A 27,441-nucleotide genomic window follows, 5' to 3' on the forward strand; every position below is an offset into this window, starting at 1 on the left:
AGACTCAGTATTACGTAAAGGTCTAAAGCCCAACTGAGACGGATCAGGTATCGACGTGGATCAACCTATTGAGACTATTAACCTCTTTTTATAAGGCTTTTAGTGGAAGGGGCAGTATTAATAAATGGGATTTAGATTGCTTAAAACTGCCAGATAGTCCACTGTCTTTTTTTAAAGAGGTATTCGAGCATGCTTCCAACTTGCTGGTAGCTCTGCTGCAGATAACAACAGTTTGCAAATGTGGGGAAGAGTCATCCCAATTCATTAAATGTCAAATGTGTTATACGAGGTGGGTAGGGATCTAAGAGTGACCCAAATTTAGTTTTCAGGAGCAATTGTTAAGTCAGTTCAGTAGATACTGAGAGAAATGAGTGAGAGAGTTAAAATCATGTCACTATCTTGTTGAAAGTCAACAAAATGAAGTATTCATGGGTGTCTGCTGTGTTCATAATTCTCTGGTATCCAGATATTCAGGAGAAAGTGGTGGATTACTTTAGGACATCAACTAGATGCTTCAATAGTGAAGCTTTCTAACAGCATAGATTTGTCTCTGACTCTATGGAACTCTAGTAACAGCCTATGTTACAGCAGCCTGCTATAGAAAAGACTTGTTTTTAACTAGAGGGACTCCTCAAAACAGCATTAGGTACAGCAGCCTGCCACAGGAACAACTTGTGTCTGCCACAACAGACACACGGTCACCCTCTAATGACAACCTAAGGTACTGCAGACTGCTACAGTGAAGACCTATATCTCGCTTAAGAGACCTATACTAATGGTCTAACATATTGCAGCTTGAGTCAGGAATGACCGCCTGCAGCTTTACAAAACAAATGCCAATTTGGATTGTGTACTATTGACTGATTTCTATTTATTTAAATCTTATATCTTTGGCAGGTGCAATCTTTTACAATGGTATTGAGTGGGTCTGAGTGTGCAAAAGCCAATATGTATGTCTTGTATTTTCAGTAGCAAGCTAGACCTTTTGGTTTTAGCAGTACTTGTTGAAAAGTAAGTCACATTGACTTTGCCAATGTTTGTTTGAAACTTGTTTAGAGGATCTGTGTGCGATACCAACGTTTTGCACTGCAGAACATCGAGCTAATTGACATTAAAAGGGGTGAGTATTGCCCCCAGTTAAGGATGCTAAGTCAGAAGCTCATGCCTAGAGTCAAAAAGTAGTCAGCCTTTTGCACAACATTGTGTTCAGGTTGCTCATTATCTCAGCACAGTCTCTGAATGGCAGAATTCTCATGCTATGCAAACTCTGAGGTCGACTATTCTTTGCATGGTTCCAACTAAAGCTAATTCAATGGCACCGAAAAGTGGATTCTGACTATATTGAAGCAGAGAATAGAAACAAGGATTCCATTAAAAAGAATGTTTGCATTAGAAGTGTAAAAGAAGACACAAAACACTTATTTCAGAGCAGTACCACTACATATGACTTTGTAAAGTCATTAGGAAGCTGAATATTATTGATACTTGTAGAAAGGTCAAGAGGTGCCAGACAGGTACATCATGTGGCCTATAGTGTCTGTTTATACTAGCTAAGTTTGTTTGTGTGTACTTTGGATATCTCCATAACACTTGTATTATCACTGGTGTCAGTTTCCTGCTCTAGCTTTTATTGAAAGGCTGATCCAGTCACCATAACATCTTTGTGCCCAAATCATGATTTAGATAGGAAGATATATTGTGCTTTTGCAACACATTAGGAGTAGATTCAAGGAGCAAACAATGGTTACAAGGCTTGTCCGTTCCTGTGTAACATAACATGCTCATGTGAATCATCCTTCCACATCAGATGGCACTCTGTGTGGGAGATGTGTGCTAGCATCCACGGGCAGCACATGAATAATTTTACAAATGAGGTGGAAGAGAGACTAACTAGTCCAGGTCTATTGGGGCCAGGAAGACACACTTATAGCAGCTCCTATAATTTTGGTCAGAGAATCAACTGAACTGAATGACTAACATCATGTTGACCTGAATCTCAGAGTGGTGAGCTAAGTGTGTTTCCATTTTTTTTTTTATTAACTCACTTATATGGTTTATGCTACAATTGACAGGATTTGCCTAAATCAGCCCATTACAAAGGGTTTAATATTTCTGGAACCAAATACTAAAATAAACAGATAGATTAGTTCAGAGATGCCTTTATTATTTTAGATGACAAAGTCCCTTCCAAACTGACATGTCATGTTCCTATTATCATCAGCTTGTGAAGTTTGAACTCGCTTTCAATTCACAAGCCATTAATGCATTCCCTTTACTTTTTGAAGGTACAACATTTTGTCTAGATTCCCCCATAGTTTCCTACCTATTCTACGTAACAGTGGCTGTCCCTATGATGCCTGCATAATATACAAAGGGGACTATCAATTGAATTTGTGAAGTTGATAGGAATGTTCTCTTTATGTACGAAAATACACTATTCATATTACATGGACTAGTTCTTCTGAGCTCAAACTCTAAAGTAGAATTCCTTTTAACCAAAATGTATTTGTAATAAGTAACCAACTGATCTCGTGATGAATCTCATTTATGAATTTAGTAGGCACATTACTAGCCAGTTAACTTGCATGTCATTGGGTTGATTGTCCACAACAGAAAGTTGTATGATGTCCATGCCTAGATTCCCTTTCAACTCTGACTTGTATCCTAGCCAAAGTGTTCTATTGGTTCAAAGCTGTTGTTTCCTTTATTTATACTTTTAGTTTGACCATGGGAATACCCCTGTAGAGGTGATACCTTTGTAGAGGTGATCATAAAGCTTTGTCTCATAACTCTAACACCCACTTGGGTACTTTTAGTTTGAACAAAACATAGGGGAAATTACTACAGAGCCTTTACATTTAGACATCTCTGACAACACTTAAAATGTCCGGATCCAACTCTAAATTCTTTAAAGAGGATGAACAAAGTGTTTGAGGCTCAGGCCTCTACATGCCACACAATCAACCAGCATACAGAAGATAACATTCTGAGGTTGATAGTAATGTTTAAAAAGTTTAGTTTTTGTGATGCTTAACTTGGGTTTCCCTTGTTCTATATATCTCACTGCATGAACATCAATCTAATCATCCTTGAATTTGACCACTTAGTTGTCAATGTCACCCATCCTACTGTCTGATGACAGCATTGAAACAAAATACATGCCTTCCACTGCAAACATGGCTGCTTATTTCCTATATGTATGTTGCTAATTGCTTTCATGACCTTCCAAACTGCTTTGATGCAGTCAATAGGACTAAACTATGGCAATCCTTCTAGATTTCAAAGTAGTTTTTAGTTGGAAAAATGGTCAAGGTCTGTGCTGGCAATAACACAAAGATGTGTATGGCCGAAATGGAACTCTCACTGTCAAATTTGAAATGATAATATTTGTGTATCAAGGTAACATCTATGGCCATCATGTTTTCAGTCTGTATTTCAACAGCATTGTAGATTAGGCAAGGGTTGAAAGTTGGACAATTCCATATTTAAAATGTCATGATCATTCTCAGTTTTTTATGCACAGAAATAATCTGCATATTCTCTTTGAAACCTTAAGTGAATGGTGAAGAGGTAGAAATTACAAAGATCTCGACTTGAGCCAGCCTGCTCAGTTTCTGCTTTTTTGTTGCAGAATGTTGTGCTCAGGACGCCGACTGTTGAGAGATAGGGAACCTCATATGGGTCAACAAAGCCTTTGCTGTACTCCTCCAAATGTTTCTGATCTCGTTTTTGTTGGCCTTAGGACTCTGTGCAATTTAGCACTGCTGACCAGTGATAAAGTGTGTGTGCTCACTCCTTAAAACATGATATTGACTTATCCCCAAATGGCATATTTGATCTACTTCTGTATCCCTAGTAAAGTTGTACTACATATACCCTGGGCCGGTAAATGAAATGGTACCAGTTCGCCTGCAGCTGTTGTTGTGCCACCCACTCTGTAGTCTTGCAAAGCTTTCTCAGGCTTGCCACTGCAGCCTGTGGATGCAGTTTTAAACTGCCATTTTGCTTTTTTATGGGCTCAGACCTGCCTTTTTAGGTCTCGCCTAGCGACGCAGAGCATGCGATGCCTGCTTGCGAGATCTATTGTCATCGATTTTGCTTGCGAAGGGAGACAGGAGATGTGCACGCGTACGGACCGGACAGGAGATGTGCCCACGTACGGCTCGCAGCCTTTCAGCACAACGCGCTTTCACTTTCCCTCCCCCCCTCCATCGGCTCCAGATCATCTCGGAAGCTCCCGGGGACACTGCACGGCGCCAGCAGTGTCGGAGCCATTTGCATAACCAGTGGCATTCACTTTGGCGAGTCCTGAAGTATAGAGAACAAAGGTAAATCCTCACCGGTATATCTGCGGTTTTATATGCCAAAGTATACATGCGAGCTGTTTTTGGTGTCATATATGTCAGAGAAAATGTAAATGAATGTTACTAGCGCATTGACGGCCGTAGCTTCAAGCACCATTGAAACTGGGTTACAGCGCACCTTTCTATCACACACTAATTCACTTACTACTTTGCACTGACACATTTTTTATAGATCAAAGTTGCACTGACACGTGTTTTCCATGTGTCAGCACAACTGCTGCTTCTCTCCCTGCAATGTGTACGCCACTGAAACTGGACCCAGGCGGAGCCATAGTCGCACTACAGAAACTGCATGCCTCGCCCAGCACGTGACCAAGCCGAAAGTCACACGGTACCCCCCACCGCCTCACACAGAAATATCAGGTCAGCCAAAACATGCCTACTCATATCTTTTGCTGGCCTTGTTTCCGGAGGGTTGCTTGTCAGGCGCATTAAGGCGGGTGGCACATGTCCAGCATGTAGGAGAGTAGGATCTGCTTCACATGTTTAACCCCACTTTTTGCTGGAGTTTCACTGTTTTTCAACTTTAGTCTGGCTGGGAACCTGCTATTCAGGGCCCCAGCCTAGCTGCTTCCTCTCTATCATGATTCCATGTGATGTAGGTACAGTTCAGATTGGATCTGAGGTGCCCTTATAAGTCCCTAGTATATGGTATACTATGTATCCAGGGCATAGGTACCCCAGAGACCTACCAGGGGCTGAAGCATGTATTATGCCACCCCTGGAAAGCCACCCAAAATGACACCACAGGTCTGCTACTGCAGCCTGGGTAAGGTGGTGCATGCACCCCTTACTGAGATATAGGTTCTCTATATCTCACCATATACTGCACATACAAACCTATCAGTCACCCCTATGGCAGACCTTATCAATCCTGAAGGCAGGATGCTTGGTTATATGTGAGGGGGTGCCCAGGCATGAGCTGAGCCCCTCTGCAGCCTTCAGAAAATCTTCTCCGGGGTTGTCAGTAGTGCAGCCTGACCATATACTCTTAAGTGCATTATAACCAAACGGTAAATGCTAACTTTGGACTGGCTGCACGGAAACATGTCGTGTTTGGTGTCAAACACCTTGGAATCATACCCCCACACCAGTAACTAGTTTGGGAGTATGATCCCACCCTTCTAGAGGGAGAGACATGGCAGCACTAGTATACCCAGTAGAAACTTAATAGAGCCCTGGCTTCACAAAATGGATGCTGCAGCCACAGACACAAGTCTGGCCTCCTACTGCTGACTGAAACTCCGGCAGGGAAGGCCTGGACAATAGGTTTCCTGTCACAGGGAGGTGTAACCACCTCCCAGACAGGATTATGTGTATTGGGGCTGGGTGGGAGCACTCTGAGTGCTTTGAAGTCCTGCACTGGGGGCATATTTGGTGTCCCTGTGCATAGTCCAGCTCAGACCGGTTCAGGGTCTTCCAGCCCCTGCTCCGGCACGAAACTGGACAAAGGAAATGGGTATAGCCACCCCTATTTCCAAACCCTCCCATAGGTGGGTCCCCAGAGCTAGTCCAACCCCTTCCTTAGGTATAAGTAAGGAACCTCTGTAACCAGAAGATTAGATTACCCTGGAAGAAACTCTGACGCCAAATCCGGGACCTTTGACGCTCTGCTAAAGACCAGAGGACTGAAAAAATCTCCCTTGGGGTCAAGGACTGACTCCCCTGCTTGGCAGGCACCAACAAAGCGATTTTCCGGTCTGCATTATCGAAGCTCCCACTATCGAAGTAATTGCAGCCCAGGAAGAAGATTTCCAGACATCTCAGAGGCCGACCCGCGTCCCCAGCAAAGCTGAGACCTGCAGCCTTTGTGAGTAGCGTGGAACCGGAACTCCTGGTCACCATGCACTTTTGCAAGTGCATTGACTTCTCGGCGTCTCCTGAAGTCATACTTGGGCTGACTTGTGGCCCCTACCTCGAGCACTGAATCCACCGAAGATTGTCAGCCTGGTCATTCTGAGTGACCCGTGGGCTGCCATTTTGTGTTTCGTCTTGAGGTCCCTTTGCGATCCCAGGTCCTTTGACTGGTGGGTCCCTGAGGGGGTAACTTTGAATTTCCTTGGGCTTTCCTGGTTGCTCCAGATGTGCCCCGACTTCCTACCAAGTGGTGAGTCCCACAGACCTTGCTGGTCTGCACCGAAGCATCTTTCTTGTTTCTGCGTGGGTTGCTGTTGCCAAGGCTTGTTGTGTCAAATCCAGGCACCGAGACTGCAGCACCCAGCATCCTGTGTAGAACAGCTCAACTGCAGCTCCTGGTTGTCCTCGACACCTCCTGGTACTCGTGGCTGAAGAGTCAAGCTTCACCTCTTTCACCTGAAATCCCCCGACATCGGTGGGCATCTGTCCATCGCCTTCCTGGTCACTGGCTAGTGACCCAAACTCTGTCCCCTCTGCTTTCAGGCTCTTCTCATATTCAATCCAGGCTTGGATCTCTTCGGACACTTCACATCTTCACGGCAGCAGCACTTCTTCGCCAGCTCCCATGGAAATCGACGACGCGACCTGACACCAAAAGACACCTATGCACCCGGCTTCCCTGGGTGAGGTAACAAGAGTACTCCGGTGCTCCCGTGGGTGCTAGCCCTAGAACTTACTAAGTTCAAGAGGGTTTGGTCCTGAATCATTTCTAAGTGTCCCTAATCTGTAAAAATCTAACCGCGACTTTCCCCATAGAAGCTAATGGGTGCTCGCGGCTGTGTTCACACTCTGCACACGGCCCCCGTGGGTCCCCTGTGTCACTACCTTGGGTGGTTCCTTGGGGTCCCAGCGATTCTACAGGCTCTAGGTCTTGTGTCTAGTTAAGTTGTGGTTCTTATACCACTATTTTTGTATATGGTTTGGCTCACCCCTAGGGCCTGACGTGTATTTGTGCTATTTTACTGTGATTATTGAAGTGTAACTTATGTTTTTGGACCTCTAGTCTCATATAGAGACTAGGAGGGTGTGTTTAGTGATAAATACATATATTTTATATATATACCTGGTGTGCAAGACTTAGCCTGAAGGCTGCTCTTCATAGCTACCACTAGGATAGCTTTCAATAAAGGTTGTCTTTAACCTATAACTAATAAAGGGTTGTTTGGACTGATACAGGGTGCCCACTATAACTAGTGGACAGCATATATCAGGCCAACTTCTCACACAGCATACTAGTGGGAGGACAGAGACATCTTTCAGCGCATTTACTTTAATGAAAGATCTCAGGACTCAGTTCATCAAAAAGGACTCTCTGTGTGACTTGCTTGTTCTCTGCCACTAACTCGCCTTGTGATTAGATAGTCACTGAGCGAGGTCGGCCAGATATTTTTTTTTTAACCAGAAAAATACATTTCCAATAAAACTGACAAAGTGCAACAAGGGAACCAATTTAAATACTAACACATTTTCAGTAAGAAAGATACTTTATCCTATGAAGATATATCCATGCAAAATCCACCTACCGCTATTCCTGAAATGGTTTCACCTCAGAATGCAGGCTTGGGCAGAAGCTGCTGCTGTGCAAATTCTGAAATGTATACTTTTTGGCTTCAAAGATGAATTAAAAGTTTCGGAAAATTTAATTAACTACATGAACTTTCACTTACATGTTTTACTGTTCATATCTTTATAATGAAGTGCAGTGGCATAACGAAACTTGAGGGGACCCCCCTGCAAAGTACATGGAGGGAGCCCCCCATTGTCCGTGCCAGTCAAGAGCTCTCAGGCCAGCGAACCGCCATGCTGCAGGGGCTCACCCCACCCATAAAAAAAGGATTCTGGTTCCTCCATTGGTCACATTCGCCCTCTCTTTGGGCGATTTACGTACATCAGTAAATACTGCTGCTGCACCCTCCAGCGAAGTTACATAACACTGCCTCCAGCCGGCCCACCAAACACATCCTCCTACTTGATGACCCACCTTCAAGCGAAGCCCGCTCAGTTGACCACCTCCAAACACAGACCCCTGCCTTCGTGCCTGCTACTAACGCATCCATTAACTCTACTCTCACCCTTACAAAACCCTCAGTTATGCTTTTCCGCCCGCCTTTAAAACCACCCCTCGGATGTCACTGCTCCCCTGTCCACCACCGACAGAAAGACTTATGGCCAGTCCCCACCTAACCACTGCCTACCAGTAAAAAGAGCCTTTCAGCTGCTGCCCCCCATGCCACTGTGGTAGTTTAAAACATGTTAAACAATCTCTTCAACTGACAACCTCTAAACAGTTCTTCCTGCTAGCCTCTATGGCATCAAAGACGTGCCTGCTACTTTCATCCTCTGCATGATGCACACAATAATATTAAATGGTCCGATTTTTGTTTCCTCACGCCAACATCAATTTACACTATGTACCCCACTAAACCATACCTCCTGTCAAAGGCAAACCTGATCCCATATGTAGCACCAGTCAGCATGTACACCACGGACAAACACCAGAGAGAATGCGCGATTCATGTAATTAAACCTACAGTGACAAAGTAGCATTTCCCCACCCACTGTCAGCCCAGCCAAGTCTGCAACCGCACAGTAGCCATCAATACCGGCAACGTCTAAAGCGCATTTCCACTTCCTTTCATTGGCAGCTCCATATATATATACCTATGCCTTCTGGGCGGCATCTACCACAGACCACAGCATTCTTTGTCTCCCTAAGACTAACCGAATGTTGTCGGTGAACGCTTCTCTTCCCCCTTTCTTACTAATAACTAATGGAGGATAATGAAAAAATATATAGTATTTTCTTATGCAAATAGCGTATCAAGCAATTGCTGCCCGCAGTCCTCACCAGATCCACACATAGGAATATTCTGCTATCTCACCATCCTGTCAACCCTGTTATTATCTGGAGATGTTTTTACCCCTTTCGTGAACTGGGAAAAGCAATACCTTGCACGAAAACAAGTCCCTTTAAAGCCTTTGCTACTTACACAGGCTGGCAAAGCACTTACTTTGTTGTTGTAAAGCAAACGGGTAACTCATTCTAGGACTGGAATTACTGCTTAGAAGTGTGGAAGTTAATACTGAGACGTAGGATGATTTTTTGCATGTCTACCAGACACTCGTTCTTCCCTGCATACGCACACAATGCAACAATACAATTAAGCTTAACAAATTGTTCAGAAATGTACCGGAAGGTTAAGAAATAGACCATATTATTTTTACAAAGAAAAATAGACAACGTCAACTTTATACCCCATGACATATAAGCCTTAGCCTGCACAGCTTGCCCAAATCCACGCCGCCTAATTCTACCACACACAGCACATTTGAACATCTCATAATTTTATGCCGCACAATTCAACTATTCAAGCAAGCCTGGCTGAAGACGGCTGAAATGCCAGAAACCGGTCCTAGGAAGCTTGTTTCCGGTCCAGGGAAGGCATTGCTTGGCAGTTCGGGCTGGACTGTTCCCATGAGGCACAGGGTCAGACTGATTTGCATATGGCCATGTCTGAACTGGGGTGGCAGAGTGGGCTAAACAACGGTGATGGATCAAACCCAGATCTGTTGACTGGGTGTGAGTGTTTGATTGGTTCTGATGCTCCGCCCATCACCACCCCCTTTTGTACGACACAATTCAACTATAACTAACATTCCATACCACATAATTACAATCCTAAAAATTAAAAAACACATATTTCTACTTCACAACAATACCACTCAGCACCACATAATTAACCTCCACATAATTATGCTCTAATCCATATTGCATAGATGCACTCCACATAAATCCAGTCTTTTCCACATAGCAACATTGCACATAACTACACTTAACACCATGCCTCATAATACCACTCAACATAATTTTCACTCAACAGCACACACTTCCACGTCACACAATTCAACTCTACACATTTCCATTCCACACCACATAATTCAACAACAAACTGCATAATTCAAACCAACAACACAATTAGACAACATACCACATACCTCCAATCTACACCACAAAATTCCACATAATGCTACATCTTTAACAGCACACCACATAAGTATACTCCACTACATCCACAACACAAAATACCATTCCAGATAATCTCACTCCAAGACACACAATACCACTCCATGACACACAATCCAACTCCACATAATTTCAGTACACTTAATAACCACATAATTACTATCCACATAATTACACTGCACACTCTCCCACATTATTTCACTACACAGACCCAATCCACACAACACAATTCCACAAATAACAATTCCAATCCAAACCACATATGTCCACTTGACACCACACACATGCACTCCACTCCAAATAGAAAACGCATATGTAAAATACATTGAGCCACATGCATCAAAATTAGGAATTGCGATTCCTAAATTGTGATTTTTAAGAAATCGCAATTTAGAAATCGCAATTCCCTATGCATGTAAGAATCGTAAAAGAAATTGCTATTCCTACACATTCCTTATTTGCGACTCGAAAATTGCGAATCGCAAATAAGGAATTGCTTCCAATTCATTGCTATGGACCTAGAGGCCCATAGGAATCAATGGGATTTGCATGCGCACTTTCCATGTACCAAATGGGTACTCGCAAATTGTGCATACAGTTTCAAGGGTACAAGGGTGCCAAAAGGACACCCTGATGCACCCCTGAAATTACAATTTAAAAAAACATGTTGCACACACACATGCCCCAAGGGCATGTATGTGTACAACATATAACTCTGAAAAATGCACTTTAGTTTATTTTTCAAAGTAATCGCAAATTACCATCAACTTTGATTTGATGGTAATTTGCATTTCTAAAATGAGAAATCACTTTAGATGCATAGCATCTAGGAAATCGCAATTTGCGATTCCCTAAATGCAATCGCAATTTAAGTAATAGCAAATTTAGCGATTACTTAAATAGCGATCACCCCAAATGCAAAAATTGCTGTCGCAAAGGGGCGGATTCTGCGAATTGCCCCTTTGCAACCGCAATTTCCAATGATGCATGTGCCCCATAGTCCTTTACAACATCAATAGCTCTAACTCTCACAAATGCGAGACCAATGCATTGCAAATGCTTGTTTACCTTCCAATGCGTCCCAGCAGATCCTGTTCCTGGAGCTGCAAACCTTTTCCTTCCCCAGTCAGCTCTGTGCTGCCTCGTCCCTTCTCAGATGAGCAGTACACTTTGGAGCAGGGGTCTCCAACCTTTTCTGTAGTGAGAGCTACTTCTGATCAGTGAAAATCGTTGTGAGCTACTGAAGGGTTAGCAACTCACACATTTTTCTGAGAAACATCCCACGCCCAGCTTCACTGACTATAAGCCTGATAAGCTCATGTTTTTATGCTTTGTATATTTTGGCATTGTTTTCACTTAGCATTGCCACCTGACCGGTTTGCCACCTGAATTTTAATGTCCAAGCTGGTACAAAAATAAAGTAAGATCACCTAAAGCCGGTATTTTTAGCGAGCCCTTTGTACATACTTCAAACAGCAAATATAAACAGAAAGCACTTTTAAATGTGCTTTAGTTAATGCATTTTGGCTCCAGATGTGCCCAGGCATGTGGTTTCCTATCAGTGGTTGACACTGCTGTGTTCAGGGCCTGTGATTCCTTACTAGTACCTCACACCCTGCTGAGTGACCTAATTCGAGGTCTGCAAAAATGGAGCACTGTAACAGTCATCAGCTTCGCAGGCACCCAAAGGGCAAAGGTGAGGTGTAATGACGTAACTATGTACTGCAAATGCTTCCAAAACCCCATGAACCGAACGTAGCGTCTGTGAGATTGCATGACTGACACATGAATGTAGGTGTCCTGCAATTCCAAAGACTCCATTCAATCCCCCAGATACATGGCAGAGTGCATCTGGGTTAAAGTCAGCATTTTCAATCTTTTCTCAAACAAGTAGGCGTTAAGAGGATGAAGTGCTTCAAGCTTTTTGGCATCCAACAAATAGTAGGAGTAGCAGTAACACCCCTTGCCTTTTTCCACCTCTGTGACCCCCTCTATGGCCCTGTTTGCCAAAAAGGATTGATGCTCCTGCAGAAGAATGGTGGCATGGCATACATACAGTATAAAAGCAGGTGGGGCATTTTGGAGGATGGGGGGCATTGGTGAGAGAATGTGAAGAATAGAGTGTAACCTTTGAAAAATATCTGCAACACCAAGTGATCCGATGTAATGGTCTTTCAGATCATGGAGGAAGAAGTCGAAGGGGCTTATATGCACTTGAGGTGGATAAGAAGCAAGATTGTTGCCCTTGGTAATGTGTGAGACCTCCATCACCATTGCGCCTCCTTGAGCTGCTAAAGGGCTGAGCGGGGTGTTACACAAGTTGCGAGGACTTTCTTTGATGGTAAGTGAGACCCAGCTAATAATTTCTGCATTTCCAGTACTGCTGGTGGATCTACCGAGCTGCAGAAGCCAGACGCAAGAAGCTTAGTCTACTGGCTCAAGTTTACGTAAACTTGTAAAGCTGCTTTCAAGCGTTCCAAAACAGAATTATCCTTTTTTTCACACCCTGCTTAGTCCGGGTCTGTGGTTCTTTACAGGCGTTTGATACTGCCTGAGAGGCTCAGGGCTTGGTGTCCCTTAGGGATGCTGGTCACTTGGCTCACTGCGGACTACCTTTCCTGGCAAAAGGCTTCTAGGCCTCAGGGGCTGCTATGCTACAGGCCTGTATTTAAGTAGGGGCTGGTGTCCCTCTGAATCTCTCTTCTCAGCCCAGTAGCGGTCTTCTCATCCACCCCAGCCCCGCAGGCCGCATCGAACACCAAAGCCACCAGCAAGATGCACCGGCCTCTGCCATAAGTCCCATCAACAGCTCCTTGCTGACAGGAGGGCATAGGATTGATCTGAATTACTCCCAGGCCCTATAAGGAGCCGGTAGCAGCATCGGGCGCGGTACCTCCTACCTCTGCTCGGCCTCTCTCACAGTGCGGGCGAGAGGAGGGAAGAGGGCTGTTGTTTGGTTGACGGCGCGTTCTCCCAACAATAAGTGGAAGAAGGGTGAGGGAGGGTCAGGAGTGGCAGGTGAGATTGGAGGGGAAAACACTTTTTGAAGCTTTGGCAAGCATGATCTGGCCTCAATGCAGCTAATGCTTACAGCAGCTAAACGAGCCCTCGGCCCCCCCGGCCCCGCAGGCCTCAGCTAACACCACAGTCACCAGCAGGATATACCGGCCTCTGCCATAGGTGCTATCCCCAGCTCCTCGCTTCCAGGTGGGAACAGGTTGGCTATAAATTACACGCAGGCCTTGAGAAGAGCCAGCAGCTGCACTGCTACGGAGTCTCTCACCTCAGCTTGGGCTCTCTCACACAAACCGGGCAGAGCAATTACTTTTCCACAGTGTGAGCGAGAGGAGGGGAGAGGAACGAGTTATTCCAACAATATGTGGAAGAAGGACGAGCGATGGACATGTGTGGCAGGTAGGGGTTTGTGGGAGAAAAAAAACATTTTGTAGCCCTGGCAAGAGTAACATTTATGAAGCACATAAATAATTGGCAGAAGAGAACTCTATCTTTTTCTAAAAATAAAGCACTGACTGGACATTGCTCTATTACGGAGTTTACAGCACTTTACAGAAAAGCACCTCATTTGTTAAAGCACTCTGTGTTAAAATTGCAAAATAATACTTCAGCAGAAGGCCCGGAATCCTTGAAACAATGTAACTTGGTACTTTGTTTCTCTTCAGCGTGAGGATCTCAGAGCAGGCTGCTGACTGCAGCTGCTTTAGAGCAAGCCGCTCTCTCACATCTCTCTACCAAAGAGCTGAGGGGGCCCTCTTCACCTACCGAAGACTGGGGGCCCCCCCACACAGCGGGAGCTGCAGGGGTGTTTGTTACGCCCCTGGTGTGGCAGGTGGGGGTTTGAGGGAGAAAAAATCTTTTTGTAGCCCTAGCAAGAGTAAAATAATGAAGCACATAAATAATTGACCCCAATGACGCTGATGCTTACAGAAGATAAATGAGCCGCCTCACCAAAACAACTATCAGGGCAGGGGCTTGCTCTGGGTGTGGAGCTGATCTGTCTAGCAGCGGGCTCCTTATGCTAGGCTTACCTTCTGCTCTGGGAGAGCTACCAGCAGCTCGCAGTCGACCAGTTGAACACCCCTGCATTTGGAGAATGCTCTGTCTGGGGCCCCCACCCCCATCTTTGTTCCGGACCCGGCTCTGACTAAAGAGAAACTTTGTTTCTCCAGTCCTGGGTCAGCGCGAGCAGCTCAGAGCAGGCTGCACACTGCAGCTGCTTTACAGCAAGCGTCTCTCACAGCTCTCTACAGATGAGCTGAGGGGGCCCCTTTCCCAAACTGAAGACTGCCCCCCGTTTGTTACACCCCTGCCTCAAACACTATAAATCCTTTTTGAACTCCAGCAGGAAAGGAGCTACGGAGTTCTCTTTTTTTAATAAATCATCTCTATATAATTTATAGTATCTAGTGTGTGTTAAAGAACTCTATCTTTTTCTAAAAATAAAACACTGACTGGATATTGCTCTATTACGGATTTTACAGCAGTTTACAAAAAAGCACCACATTTGTTAAAGCACTCAGCGTTAAAATTGCAAAAATAATACTTCAGCAGAAGGCCCGGCATCCTTGTTCCGGGCCTGGCTCTGACTGAAGAGAAACAAAGTAACTTGTTACTTTGTTTCTCTTCAGCGCGAGGAGCTCAGAGCAGGCTGCACACTGCAGCTGCTTTAGAGCAAGCCTCTCTCACAGCTCTCTACCGAAGAGCTGAGGGGGCCGCCTTCACCTACCGAAGACTGGGGCCCCCTCGCACCACGGGGGCTGCGGGGGTATTTGTTACGCCCCTGATGAAGTGCACACCTGAAGTATGTTCATTCTTGGGAGTAACACATGAAATAGCTTCATCCACATGAAATAGCTTCATCCATTTTTCACTGTGCCTTATCAATTTGTTCATGTGCTGAATGCAGTAGCATGATGTAGTAAACCTGGCTAGAGATGAGCCTTGGCATTAAGTCATAAGGCAGGCTTCTTGCACAATCATATGTATTCCATATCAAATTAAAGATTACATTATATCTTGATTTTTGAAAAGAAAGCGTGTATTTTTAATGTCCCCCTCAACAGTACTCCTTGCTTTGAGTTGACCAAAGGAGGAAGACAAGCTGAGTGACCCCTGTTGACTGTCGACCACAACCTACAGATTACTCACCACAGGCCATTTATTACGGTTATTGGTGGAATTTTGCCTTTAGCTTGTTATTCAAATTTACATAATTATGCCAAGTGTTGTACTTACTCCTTGCTCGTGGCAACATTTTGTGCGAGAGCACATGAGCAGTGTGAACAACCAGAACAGAAGCGGCTGTTGTTCATGGCACTAGTGGTTTTGAACAATTTTTTTAGTATGAAACATTTTAGTATCCAAAATAAAAGCGAGGACAAAATGCGCTAAAAATGAATGCTAAATGCTTCCTATGCACCCCATGTAATTTTTGCAGAATTACATGAAATTGCATTGAAGCAAACTACACAAATGTCGGACACTCCTAGCCATTCTGCCGAGATAACAAGTAGGACAAAACATATTCGAGAAAAGATTGTGAAAGAGTTTGACGCTCGGTCAGGCTTGTGCAATGGTCCCCACTAGATTGAAAATGAGGGTGAGCAAGGCAAAGCGCATTTCCAAAAAACCACAGGCCACGGTGTTATTGTCTCAAAGTACTGGCCACTTCCGCATTTACACATCTCACAAAGTCAGAGCAGAGCAAAAGCTATTTTATTGCACTAGGAAATTATAAAATGTATCGTCTCATTTTCTCCTCTCAATCATTACTTATCAAGTGGAGCCCACGCCCAAGAAAAGATAAAAAATCAGCCTAAAATGCTTCACAGGAAGCACCACATATACGCACGCCATCAAAAATGGTGCTGGTTTTCTCAGTATCTTCCTGTGAAAGAAATCAGAGGGTCACATGATCACACATTAGCAAGGCAAACACAGCATTCATATCTCTCCATTCAGTGAAATGGGTACCATTAAAATGAGTATTATTGACACCCGTTATTTAAAGAGCTTTGAAACAGGAGGTGTGTGGTGGGTATAAAGCACAATATAAAAACAATTAATAACATTGGGCCAGGACTCTTCTTTGCCTATGGTGCTAGTCATGTTAGGTTCAGTCACAGGAACAGTGACAAAAATGCCAGCGATATTTGGGGTTGTCCATGTGCCTAACCTCAACACAGCCATCTTTACAGTCCACCAACATATTCAAACTGCTGGAAAAAACTAGCATTTGCAATGCATTAGGTCTCACATTTGTGAGACTTTGAGCTATTGCCATTGTAAATGGCAATGCCTTTTATTTGTGTTTTCAAAACCTTCAAGAGGTGTGTAAACACTCATTTTGAACTTAGTCCTTGCTTAATAGAGGCCGTCCGTAAAAGAGGCGCAGTTACTGCCAACCTTGCTTTTCATAATCAATGACTATAAATTCAAAGTGCAGCACAGCTTTTCAAAACACATACATAAAAGGCATTGTCATTTACAATGCCAAACACTCGCAAATGTGAGACCTATTGCATTTCAAATGCTTGTTAATACATATGTCATCCTTAGTGTAGGCCCTAAAATGTCCACAGGACAGGGTGCATTGTATTTGAAAAGTAGGACATGTAATTTTCGATTACATATCCTGGTAGTGAAAATCTCTTAAAATTGTTTTTCACTACTGTAAGGCCTTCTTCTCCCATAGGATAACATTGGAATTACCTTATTAAATGTAATACTCTGTAACTTCCAAATGGGAACAGGTAAGCAGTTCATGTTTGGTTTCTTGGGAACTGAAATGAAAAATATGATTTTACGGTAAAGTCAGATTGATGGTTACAGTTTTGAAAATGCCACTTTTAGAAAGTGGGCATTTTCCAGCCTTAGCTATTTAGTGCCTGCAGCTTGTCTCTGGGCCACATAAATGAGCGTAGTTGGCAGCTGGTCTTTGTGTATTCCTCCTAGAAAGCTGCAGACAGTAAAGAGCTTATGTGTGCCTGGATGGGCCATCACTGGCAGGATGGGATGGTGCAGTTAGGCACATCCCCACTTACACCTGAATAGGGTGAATCCTGCTTTCACACTAAGGATTGCATGCCCCCTGTAGTTAGTCTGGAGTCAGAGCGGGGGAGGCAGAAAATCTGTGCACTTCAAAGGATGCACCAGATATACATTTTGGACCTCAAACACCAACTTCGTGACACTCCTGGACCTGTGGATAGTACAGAAGAAGGACTGCTGTGCTGCTATGTTGCCAGAGGACTGCTGTGCTGCTTAACTGCCAGAAGGACTATCATTCTGCTGCCCTGATACTCTGCTGCTCTGCAGCTTGCTACTCTGCTTTCTGAGAAGGAAGATTGCACCTGCACCTTTCATCCCAGGCTGAAGTGACACCAAGGGTCTACCAGCTGAACTGTTCTGAGCCACAGGGACATAGCAAGCTCCAGAGACTTCCTTCAACTGCCCAGCTTACCTGCTGCCTAGAACTGCAACTGAACCTGCACCTGGCCTCTGCTGGAGTGAGTTTCCAAACCCCAAGTGGGGCCCCTCAGGGTCTGGACCCTTGGTGTGACCTCAGTGGATCTCCCTTGAAGTTTTTGGGGTTCTTCATGAACGCGAACAGGCCAGTTGGTGCCAAAACCTTGCCACTCACACCCATCACCAACGAAGTTCAGGTAAACCAACTCTTCGTGCTACAACATCGGCCACTCAGAGGGACTGCCAACACGAAGCACCAGCAGGGACCATCCGCAATGCCGACAGGAACTTTGCACTACAGGGACAACCATCCACAATGCCCATCCTGCTCTTCGCGGTACTTTGACGGCGTTATGTGATGCTCTCCCTACTCCTAGCAGGCCCCTCCATTGTGAACAAACTCTTTATGCTGGAAGATAACTCTTTCAGCGGGCTATCCTGGTCCCTGTATCTAGCCCACGCTCCACCTGAACTTGTGACTTTTACCCGGTCTAGCAATACCAGATAACCACAGTTGCTTTTTGGTGCTATTTTCACTTAATCTTTATAATTGCACATCCTGGGCTCTACAAATTGGATTTTTGTTGTTTTGGTGTCAAACTCTTCATTACATTTTACTCCAAATAGGTGTGGGATTTTTCTTGTGTTGATTTTTCCCTTTGTTACTGTTTGAAGTGCCCCATAAATACTTTACACACTGCCTCTAAATTACGCCTGACTGCTCTGTGCCAAGATACCAGAGGGTTGAGCACAGGTTAGATTGGGGATTGCGTGTGACTTCACTCTAACAAGGATTGTGGTTGCTGCTTGAGGAGGGGTTCACCCTCCTCAATTTCTTACAGGGTCCAAGTGATGACTATGGAACAGAAGGTTAAGACAGTCACTAAAATGAAGTTGGTTAAAGAGGCAGTGCCCTGCAAGAACTGTATGAAGTGAAGGTGCCACAGCAATATTGAGGGCTCTTCAAGCAACTAATATATTGCAGGTTGAATACAACAATGTGCCTGCTTCTGTAAAGTGCAGGGTAGGCAGGAGGCTCTATGAGAATGCAGTAATGATATCACTTTCCCCCTGCCCATAACAGGGGGAAATTCGCCCTCTAGTAACCCGAGTGTCACTATGGTCTAGAATGATACACTCTTGGGGGCAGATTTACAAGTTCTGGCGCATCTCTGCAAATCAGCAGGAATGCGCCAGAAAAGATGTGACACACAATTCCCTCCCTGCGCCACCACAAATGCGTCGCACTTACAATGGCGCAAGGATAGGGCGTCGCATTTACAATGGAGCAAGGATAGGGTGATGCGTGTCACATCCTGCGGCACAAGGGCGGATGCATTGCTGGAGTCGTGTCGCAAGCGCGACGCGGCTCCAGCAATGCTCAGAGGTGCCCTATGACTAACATGTGCGTCACTCCTTACGCCTGCTTCAAGCAGGCGCAGGGTTTTGATGTAGCATGGACATAAAAGTGACTCAGTGAAATCTTGTAGATTTCACTGTATCACTTTTACGAGGTGTTCCTGTGATGGAACGCCCACTCTGCGCCGGAACGCCCACATGAAACCTAACGCAGGTTTCATGTGGCACAGGGCTTCACAACGTGACGTATCTCCCTAGATGCGTCACGTTGTAAATAAGGCACAATGTTGCGCATGGTTTACGCCGCCGCTGTTTCACAGAAGTGACGCAACGGCGGCGTAAATGTGGCACATGGGGCTTGTAAATCTGCCCCTTAGTGCCTCAAATATTGCCCATGGGTATGTGCACCTTAAACAGATGTTGGTACCTTGGTGAAGTGTTCACCCTCCACAGATGCCTCCTGCTACATCACAGCAAATTTCACCTTGTTATATTTTATGCTACAGTCTATGATTGCAAATGTGTTCATCTTGAGTACTGGTGTCCAAGGATAAGCTATATGCATTGCTCCACTTTGTTTGGTCCTGGTAATTAAGGATGGTTGTTGCAAAATCCATGCTGCTCAGGCAGGCTTGGGATGTTATCCTTTTTTGCATGTATTATAGGCTAGCTGAACTGTCTGGGGGATTCTTATCAGTCTTCTCTCTCCATCCTTAACTCTCCTACAAATGGCTACCTCTGCTTCTCACTCTTCTCATAATCCCTTCCCGCTTTCCATACTAGGGACACTGTTGTAAAGCTGAAAGGGCATTTGGGTGTGCTCATTTCTGCACAGATCTATGGAATAAATCACAGCTACTAACCTGTTTTATCTGCATTTAAACTGTCCCGTTTCCCTGGTCCTCCGCAGTTTTTCTATTTGAGCGGAGGGAAGTGAATCTCACCACCGCACTTGTGCGCCAAGCACACTTCCGGCTGGGTTAGCAACCTAGTGCACAGCAAGGCGTCCTGCTACATTAAGCAGTCGATGGGCCAGACGTGCAGTGGACATGCGCAGCGGGTGCACCGCTGACAAGCCAAAGGCAAGCCCGTCTGCACCCGTCCTTGCTCGGACAGCGCTCAGAACCAGCCAAGCTACCAGTTACAAGCCAGATACAGCTTCCTTTAAAACTAAACTCCAGTATACCAGGGACGTCTTAATAGGCTTAAAAGTATCAGGTAGGAGATGCCATGGTCTGCTCTTTGACCTCCACTCAGGTCAGGGCGCAACACATTGCTCCCATTGTGATCAGACGTTTTAGTACTCCCCACTGCCAACAGGGGTGCAGCGGTTTGCTTCTTTTTCTCCAAAAGGGGACTTAAGACTCACAATTACATGTGCACTTATCAATTCAAGGTCACTAATAAAAAATGCTATTGTCTTCCGCAAGTTTCTAGAAACCCACCGAATTGAAATAGCCTTTGTTACTGAAACATGGGCCAATGCCTCCTCCAACCCAGTCCTACTTATGGTCTTATCAGCAGGTTTCATTATACATAAGGTTGATAGAATGGGTAGGAAATGGGGTGGCATAGCTCTAATGAATAAATCCAGTGTCAGATCATGTTTTAAAACGTTACCTGACAACCTAGACTGTGAAGCTGATTTCAGGATTGAATGAGACAGTCAATACTAACTCAATAGTATTCTACTCTTTCGGTCACCTAATAGGAGGACTCCATTTATTGATAGTCTAGGTCATCTCCTAACACACAAGGCTGTTTTTTGCGACTTCACCATTCTGGGTTATTTCAGTTTTCATATGGACAATGTCACTGACCCAGACAGAGAAGCGCTCCTTGATCAGATGGCCAGCGTAGGACTATGCCAACTTGTCAAAGGCTCAACGCATGCTGCTGGCCACTGTCTTGATGGGATTCTCTGATAATCCCTATCTAAGCTGGACCAGCTCTCTTCCTTTAACCTGATCTGACCACAAAGCTGTCCTCTTTGAAATCCCATTACTTCAAAGGTCATGCTCCAATCAATCCAGGGAACCGTTCAATTAGTCGCCCCTGGAATAAAATAGAGGGTATGCAGATAAACTCTTGACTCTCAGAAACTCTTCCTAAAATGTCAGATGACTTGGACACTGCAGTAGCAAACTACCACTCTTGGCTCAAAACGGCAATGATAGATCTAGCCCCGCCTAAAATTAGACGGCGCATCAGACGTGCACCTTCAGAACCTTGGCTCAAAGCTCAGGAACAACTCTGCCATAAACTGGAGAGGAAATGGAGACTGGAAAAAAGTACATTCACCAAAAGCAAATACAAATCATCCCTTCAATTTTATTAAAATCTTATCCCCAGGGAAAAAGCTGCCTATTTCACTGAGAAAATTACAGCGGCCAATAGATGCCCAAAAACCCTATTTATCACAGTAAAAAACCTAGCCTAACTCTACAGGACACCTTTGTCAGTCAGGAATTCTGCAATTCCCTTGCAGAATACTTTCAACACAAGGTTAAGACTGTTTTTGACACATTTATGGACCAATCCAACAGTTTGGCACAGTCTCCCGCCCAACTCAGTAGGATACAACCCACAGCTGGAGTAGTTTCTTAAACTCTCTCATCTTTTACTGCCTTGACCACTGAAAAGACGACCAAAATAATTGGTGCAATTAAATCTGGCTCCCCCTCAGACCCATGTCCCACTAAAATTATGCGTCTATCTCCGGAAACTGTAGCCATTCCCCTCACAGCCATTTTTAATGCTATGTTTTCAGCTGGACGCTTTTCAGTAGAGTGGAAGAAAGCTTCTATACTCCCTCTACTAAAAAAAATACAGTTTTGACGCTAAGGACACCATGAATTACAGACCTATCTCCAGACTTTCCTTCCCTTTGAAAGTGATTGAAAAGGCCATCAATAGCGAACTGTCCTGCTTTATTAAGAAGAACGTAATCTTGGACCCCTCCCAATTTGGCTTTCATGCCCATTATAGCACAGAACTGGCACTCATTTCAGCCACTGAGGAGCTTGGGTGGATGCTAGATGGAGGGGGGAGCGCTGCCCTGATACTCCTGGATTTGTCGGCGACTTTTGATATGGTCAGTCATGAGCTGCTGCCGGACCGTTTGGCCTCCATTGGAATCAATAAGTTGAGTTGGGCAGCTATCAGTCTCCTCCATTCTCATTGCCTTGTGGCATCCCTCAGGGATCTTCCCTGAGCCCAACACTCTGTAATCTTTACGTCACTCTTCTGGCCAAATTGATAAAAAAGTTGCAGATTTTCCCTTGTCTTGTACGCAGTTGGATGACAGACAATTGTTTGAAACTTAATTCCTCAAAAACTGAGGCCCTCATATTTGGTACTAATCCCTCCATCTTAACGGACAGCTGGTGGCCGGTCCAACTTGGCTCCTTAGCTACGCCAGTACCTAACGCAAAAAATCATGGAGTCATCATAGTTACCAAGCTCTCTTTTGAAGCACAGATCAACTCCACCACTTCGGTCTGCTGCTTCAGTCTTAAAACTCTCAAGAAAATACTACCCATGATTCCCCTGGAGTTAAGATAAACCGTGGTATCTGTACTGATATCATCAAGGCTGGACCATTGCAATGCTCTGTTTACCAGCGCTTCTAAATGCAGTATCCAGAAGTAACAGACTGTTCAAAACACTGCCGCAAGAGTACTATTAGGAATCTCTAAATTTAACTTAAATTTAACTCTGTGACCAAAGCACTAGTTCATCTCCACTGGGTGCCGGTAGCAAAACAGATCCAGTTCAAATTCCTCTGCATTGCATTCAAACCATTAAACAATCTAGGGCCAATGCAACTGGCTAATCATTTTATGCCCTACATCCCAGCAAGATCCCTCAGATCCGCCGAGCTTGGGAATCTTGTTGTCCTGAGAATAAAAAGGGCCAGGTGGGGTGCTATGAGCTTCTCCAATACAACAATCAAACTTTGGAACTCTTTACCAACATCCCTCAAAATAGAGACAAAGTTGCTAAAATTTAGAAAGGGTCTAAAAACATGGATGTTTGGGCATAACGCTTAATCTATTTGAGCCGGACCCATCTTCTTTCATGGCTAGCGCCTAGACACCTTAGGGTATTTTGTGCTTTATAAATACTTCATCATCATCATCATGCAAACTTTGGCAAAAAAATCCATGCTGTTGTCCCAAAAGCCTTACGTAATTAAATTGAGATAAATTAAGAGTCTAATGAAAGGCCAAAAAGGAACAAAATTATAAATATGGCTTTTATGGTGGTATTAGAACATAGAAACAACTGCGGTTTCTGTTCCATTAGATTTCTCAAGAATGATCAATGTAAGCCTATTTGCTGTTTTTGCATTCTCATATTTCCCTGCCCTGTTCAGCTTACTCTGAGTCATCTCAGCACTTGCCACCTTTTTAGGACTTTTGCCAGTATTGACAGAATTAGACATTCCTGTTTCATGTTTTGTATATACAAACTTCAACATAAAAGCCCCAGCAAAGTGTGGAAAATCTCCAGATAGGGATAAAAATAATTCTGACTGCAGCATTTTGAACTATCTGAAGTTTGTTCAGTGATTATTTTGGCAGACCTATATAAGCAGAATTTCCGTACTTCTGCCCTGGGGACATAAGTTGTATCCTTTGTTGGAGATTGAAAATGTATTTAATCCTTTTTAACACCCTCAGTTGAAAGAGGTAAATCTTTACTGTATTTTGTCTTCCATGAAAAGGACCAAATCAATGATTACTACTAGGATCTTTAAGCTTTTGGACTGTTGCAGGTTTTTGCCTCAGTGATGAATCCAGTAGTATAATTCGATACTGATGTCTGTTGGTAGTGAAAGGGATGTTCTATTTTTCTCCCTTACACTTTCACATTCTTTACCATGTAATCTATCGACAAAAAGATAACAGTTGTTACATTGTTATCTTTTTGTTTGGTGAATTAAATGAACAACTCATACCCTTTCTTTCTTTCTTTCTTTCTTTCTTTCTTTCTTTCTTTCTTTCTTTCTTTCTTTCTTTCTTTCTTTCTTTCTTTCTTTCTTTCTTTCTTTCTTCCTTCATGCACAAATCACCTTGTGGCCATTGAACAATGCTTAAGTTTCCACGTTATATGTTAATAGGTCATGTTCTAAAACAAGTGTACTATGAAAATCTCAAACACACTGTTTAATTTTGCAATAATTAATTTGTTACCCACCCCTCCTAGATGTACCGTGAAGAGTTTGCTGATGAATGGAAATCCTTAAAGCTGGACGTTATACTGTGCCCTGCCATGGGCCCTGCCATGAACATTGGCTTGATGGGAAAAATGACTGGTAGCTATAAAGAGATCTAATTTCTTATGCATTTAGTGACTAGCTCTTGATTTATTAGGAAAAATGGGGATCTATTCCAGGGAACCTCAGTGATAGCTTTATTTCAATAAAACGTCCATGTATGGTAACAAACCACTCAATCTCCTCCTTTATTCCCCAGCTCCATACTAACATCCATAATAATCCAACTAAGATTCAAGAATGCCCCTATCTCAATGCCATTCATCTCTTTCCATACCACAGACAACATTGAATACTTCACACAGGAAATTCCCCAAATACTATAGTATGCACTTTTAATCGTATATACGTAACCATATTATTTCACATATCTGCTCTTTCACAACATTTGAGAACTACTAAACAATCTTAGAAGCACTATTGAAGCGTTTGTAATACTATGAATTATCATCTTCTATTGTAACTTCTTGTGAGTCTCAATTCTCTTATGATGCTTTTATTCTCTTTCTTGACTGTTCCTCACAGCATTTTATGATCATCTGAAAAGTCGTACTCAAAAATAACCCCAGTTTAGATGAAAACTGGATTAGGATTTCAGACAATCCGTTGATGGTAACAATAGTTCTCAATTTTCCCAATCACTGGTTTTGTAAAAATATACAAACCATTCCATTTACTGTTGGTCACTACGATATTTACCCATTCACCACAGACACACCACCCTTCCTCAAAGAAAACTTTGCACTAGCCATTTGTATCATTTGTTTTCTTTTAATCTCTTCCATACAGTTCTTCATTCTTCTTGTCTTTACCAAACAGCACAATATTGGGTTTATTTCCTCATAGGGATGCACAAAGGGTTATCTCTGTAGTGGTATGTAGTGTTAACCTGAATGCTAGTCTTTTAGTTATCACTTTCAGCCAGTCATCCCATGGGATTATCCCATTTTCATAAATTCCTTTGTTATTCTGTGAGGGTACTGACTCATATCATGAGACTCAGGTTGCATACAGAAGGATGTCTCTGTACTATACTTTAAAATTTTAAATATATCTCTGTTACTGCTGATGTGTGTTGATACCATTATGAGTAAAGATAATTATGGGAGATTCATCTATCTCAAATGTTTTCTTCATGAATCAAACTATCATCTTCGCCTTCACTTCAAAACCCTTATTAAAAACACACACATACCATCAAATACTGAAATATTACAGGATTGTCCCTATAGGGAATTACCATTTTTGTGCTGTGTACCCCCATATGTTTATATTGACTATTTTTGATGCAGTGCACTTTATCTCTGCTAATCACTGGTAAAGTGACTGTGCTCTCTCTTTCAACACAATGAAATTGGTATACCCCTAATTGGCATATTTAGCTGCCATATAGGTCCCTAGTATATGGTGTAAAGTATACCCAGGGCTTGTTAGTTAAATTTCACCTGTGGACTGCAGAACCCATTGTGCCATCTACTACAGTGACAGTGCACACATGACTAGAGGCCTACGATTTATAGCCTGGCTGTTATAGTTTTAAACTGCAAATTCAACCTGTCAAAATAACAGATTTGACAGGTTAAAGCTTCCTTTTAAATATTTATAAGCCGCTCCTAAGTAGGCCTTGTAGCCTATAAGGCAGGGTGCTTGGTATTTAAAAGTAATACATGTAAAAGTTTAATGTTAAATATGTCTTTTCAGCAAAAAAGTTCAACCCTATTTTCACTGTAGCAGGCTTAGCTGTTCTATAAGAAAGTCCATGTGAATGCATATATTAAAATTCAAAAGAGGGCTACCCTGTTGCAGGCCATTGTAGCTAACACCTCTTTCGTCCTGTTAGAGAGCCAGGCACCGATCCCAGTATGAGAGGAGCTGACCCCAGAACCGATTTTAAGTGATATATAGAGGAGGGATTACTACTTTTCCTGGCCACCCATGCAGGTGGGATGAGGAGCTATGCGCAAGGAAAAGAAAGGTCTGTCATCTTAGTTTAAGATAGAGAGATATACTGTGGGATTGTTTGCAGTAGGGCACACAGGAACTGCTGAAAAGGAAAGTGGGTACAGTTACCCTGGGAACCTTTTCCCTTATGGTTAGGGAGGGGCCAGGGGTGACCCCTCCCACAGGCTAGTGCCGGGTACAACTGTGGAACCCCAAGGCACCCTTTTCAGATAATAACTGGACCTGCGGAAGGGAGATGAAGGACTGCACCTACTCCTGAGCCCTGTAAAGAGAACTCTAAAGGCTGTATTTGCTCTTACTTGTACCCAGGACTAAAAGTGGACTCCAAAGCTCAGTTGTCTGACCTCCTGCTAAGCTACATGGTTACAAAAACTGCCATGAACCAGCTTTCCTAGAAGAACCCAGCTTACTAAGTTCAACTGGACCTGCCCTGCTGTTGACTTCTTTTGGAGTGAATCCTGACCCTCAAGTGCTGCTTCTGAGGTCCTGGAACCCTTGGCTAGTGTCAGAGTGTACTCCTCCTGACTAACCCTAAAATCTTGGACCTAGAAATGTTTTAAAGACTGTTTGCCTGGCGAACCAGCAGAAGACCAGAATCATCTTGCCAAGCAAATTCACTAATAAGCTGGACTTCGCCATAGCTTCTGCTTTGTTCTTCTCCCCAGCACCAAATCCAACTCAGCAGGCCGGACGGCGACCAGCATCCAACAACATTGAATCCTTTTTGGCTACAGCTTTTAACCCTGCCCCGTGGGAGGAATATGACTTCCAGAAAAGAGTTTAAGTCTGAAGGTAGAAATTTTCACTGGGCCTAAGACCAAGAAATAGCCAGTCAATGAAAATGTCTTCCAGGGCGCAAACTTCATACTTTGCCCGCTCTGAGCTTTTCCCACCTTCATCAATGTCTTCATGAGACGTTGTCGTCCGTCAGCCCATTGTCGATGAGCCCGTCTTTGGACACAGCCTGAAGCCTTGCTCTTCTGAGAACTCTACCTTCTTGAAAAAAGTTTATTGTGAAAGTCATTTCCCAGCTGGGACCATCCTTGTCC

The 27,441-nt window shown here is 43.8% G+C and overlaps 1 protein-coding gene across 2 annotated transcripts in view; it reads left to right on the plus strand.

The window, feature by feature from the left end:
- LOC146835071 (vitamin D3 hydroxylase-associated protein-like) overlaps nucleotides 1–27,441 on the plus strand; it is a 338,024-nt gene that overhangs the window by 283,433 nt on the left and 27,150 nt on the right. For both annotated transcript variants that reach the window (XM_085602735.1, XM_085602736.1), the window contains one exon: nucleotides 24,361–24,469. In XM_085602735.1, the coding sequence (XP_085458861.1) occupies nucleotides 24,361–24,469 (109 nt within the window). The remainder of the gene's footprint in view (nucleotides 1–24,360; nucleotides 24,470–27,441) is intronic.

Source organism: Triturus cristatus, chromosome 4_2, assembly GCF_964204655.1.
Source record: "Triturus cristatus chromosome 4_2, aTriCri1.1, whole genome shotgun sequence".
Taxonomy (NCBI): Eukaryota; Metazoa; Chordata; class Amphibia; order Caudata; family Salamandridae; genus Triturus; species Triturus cristatus.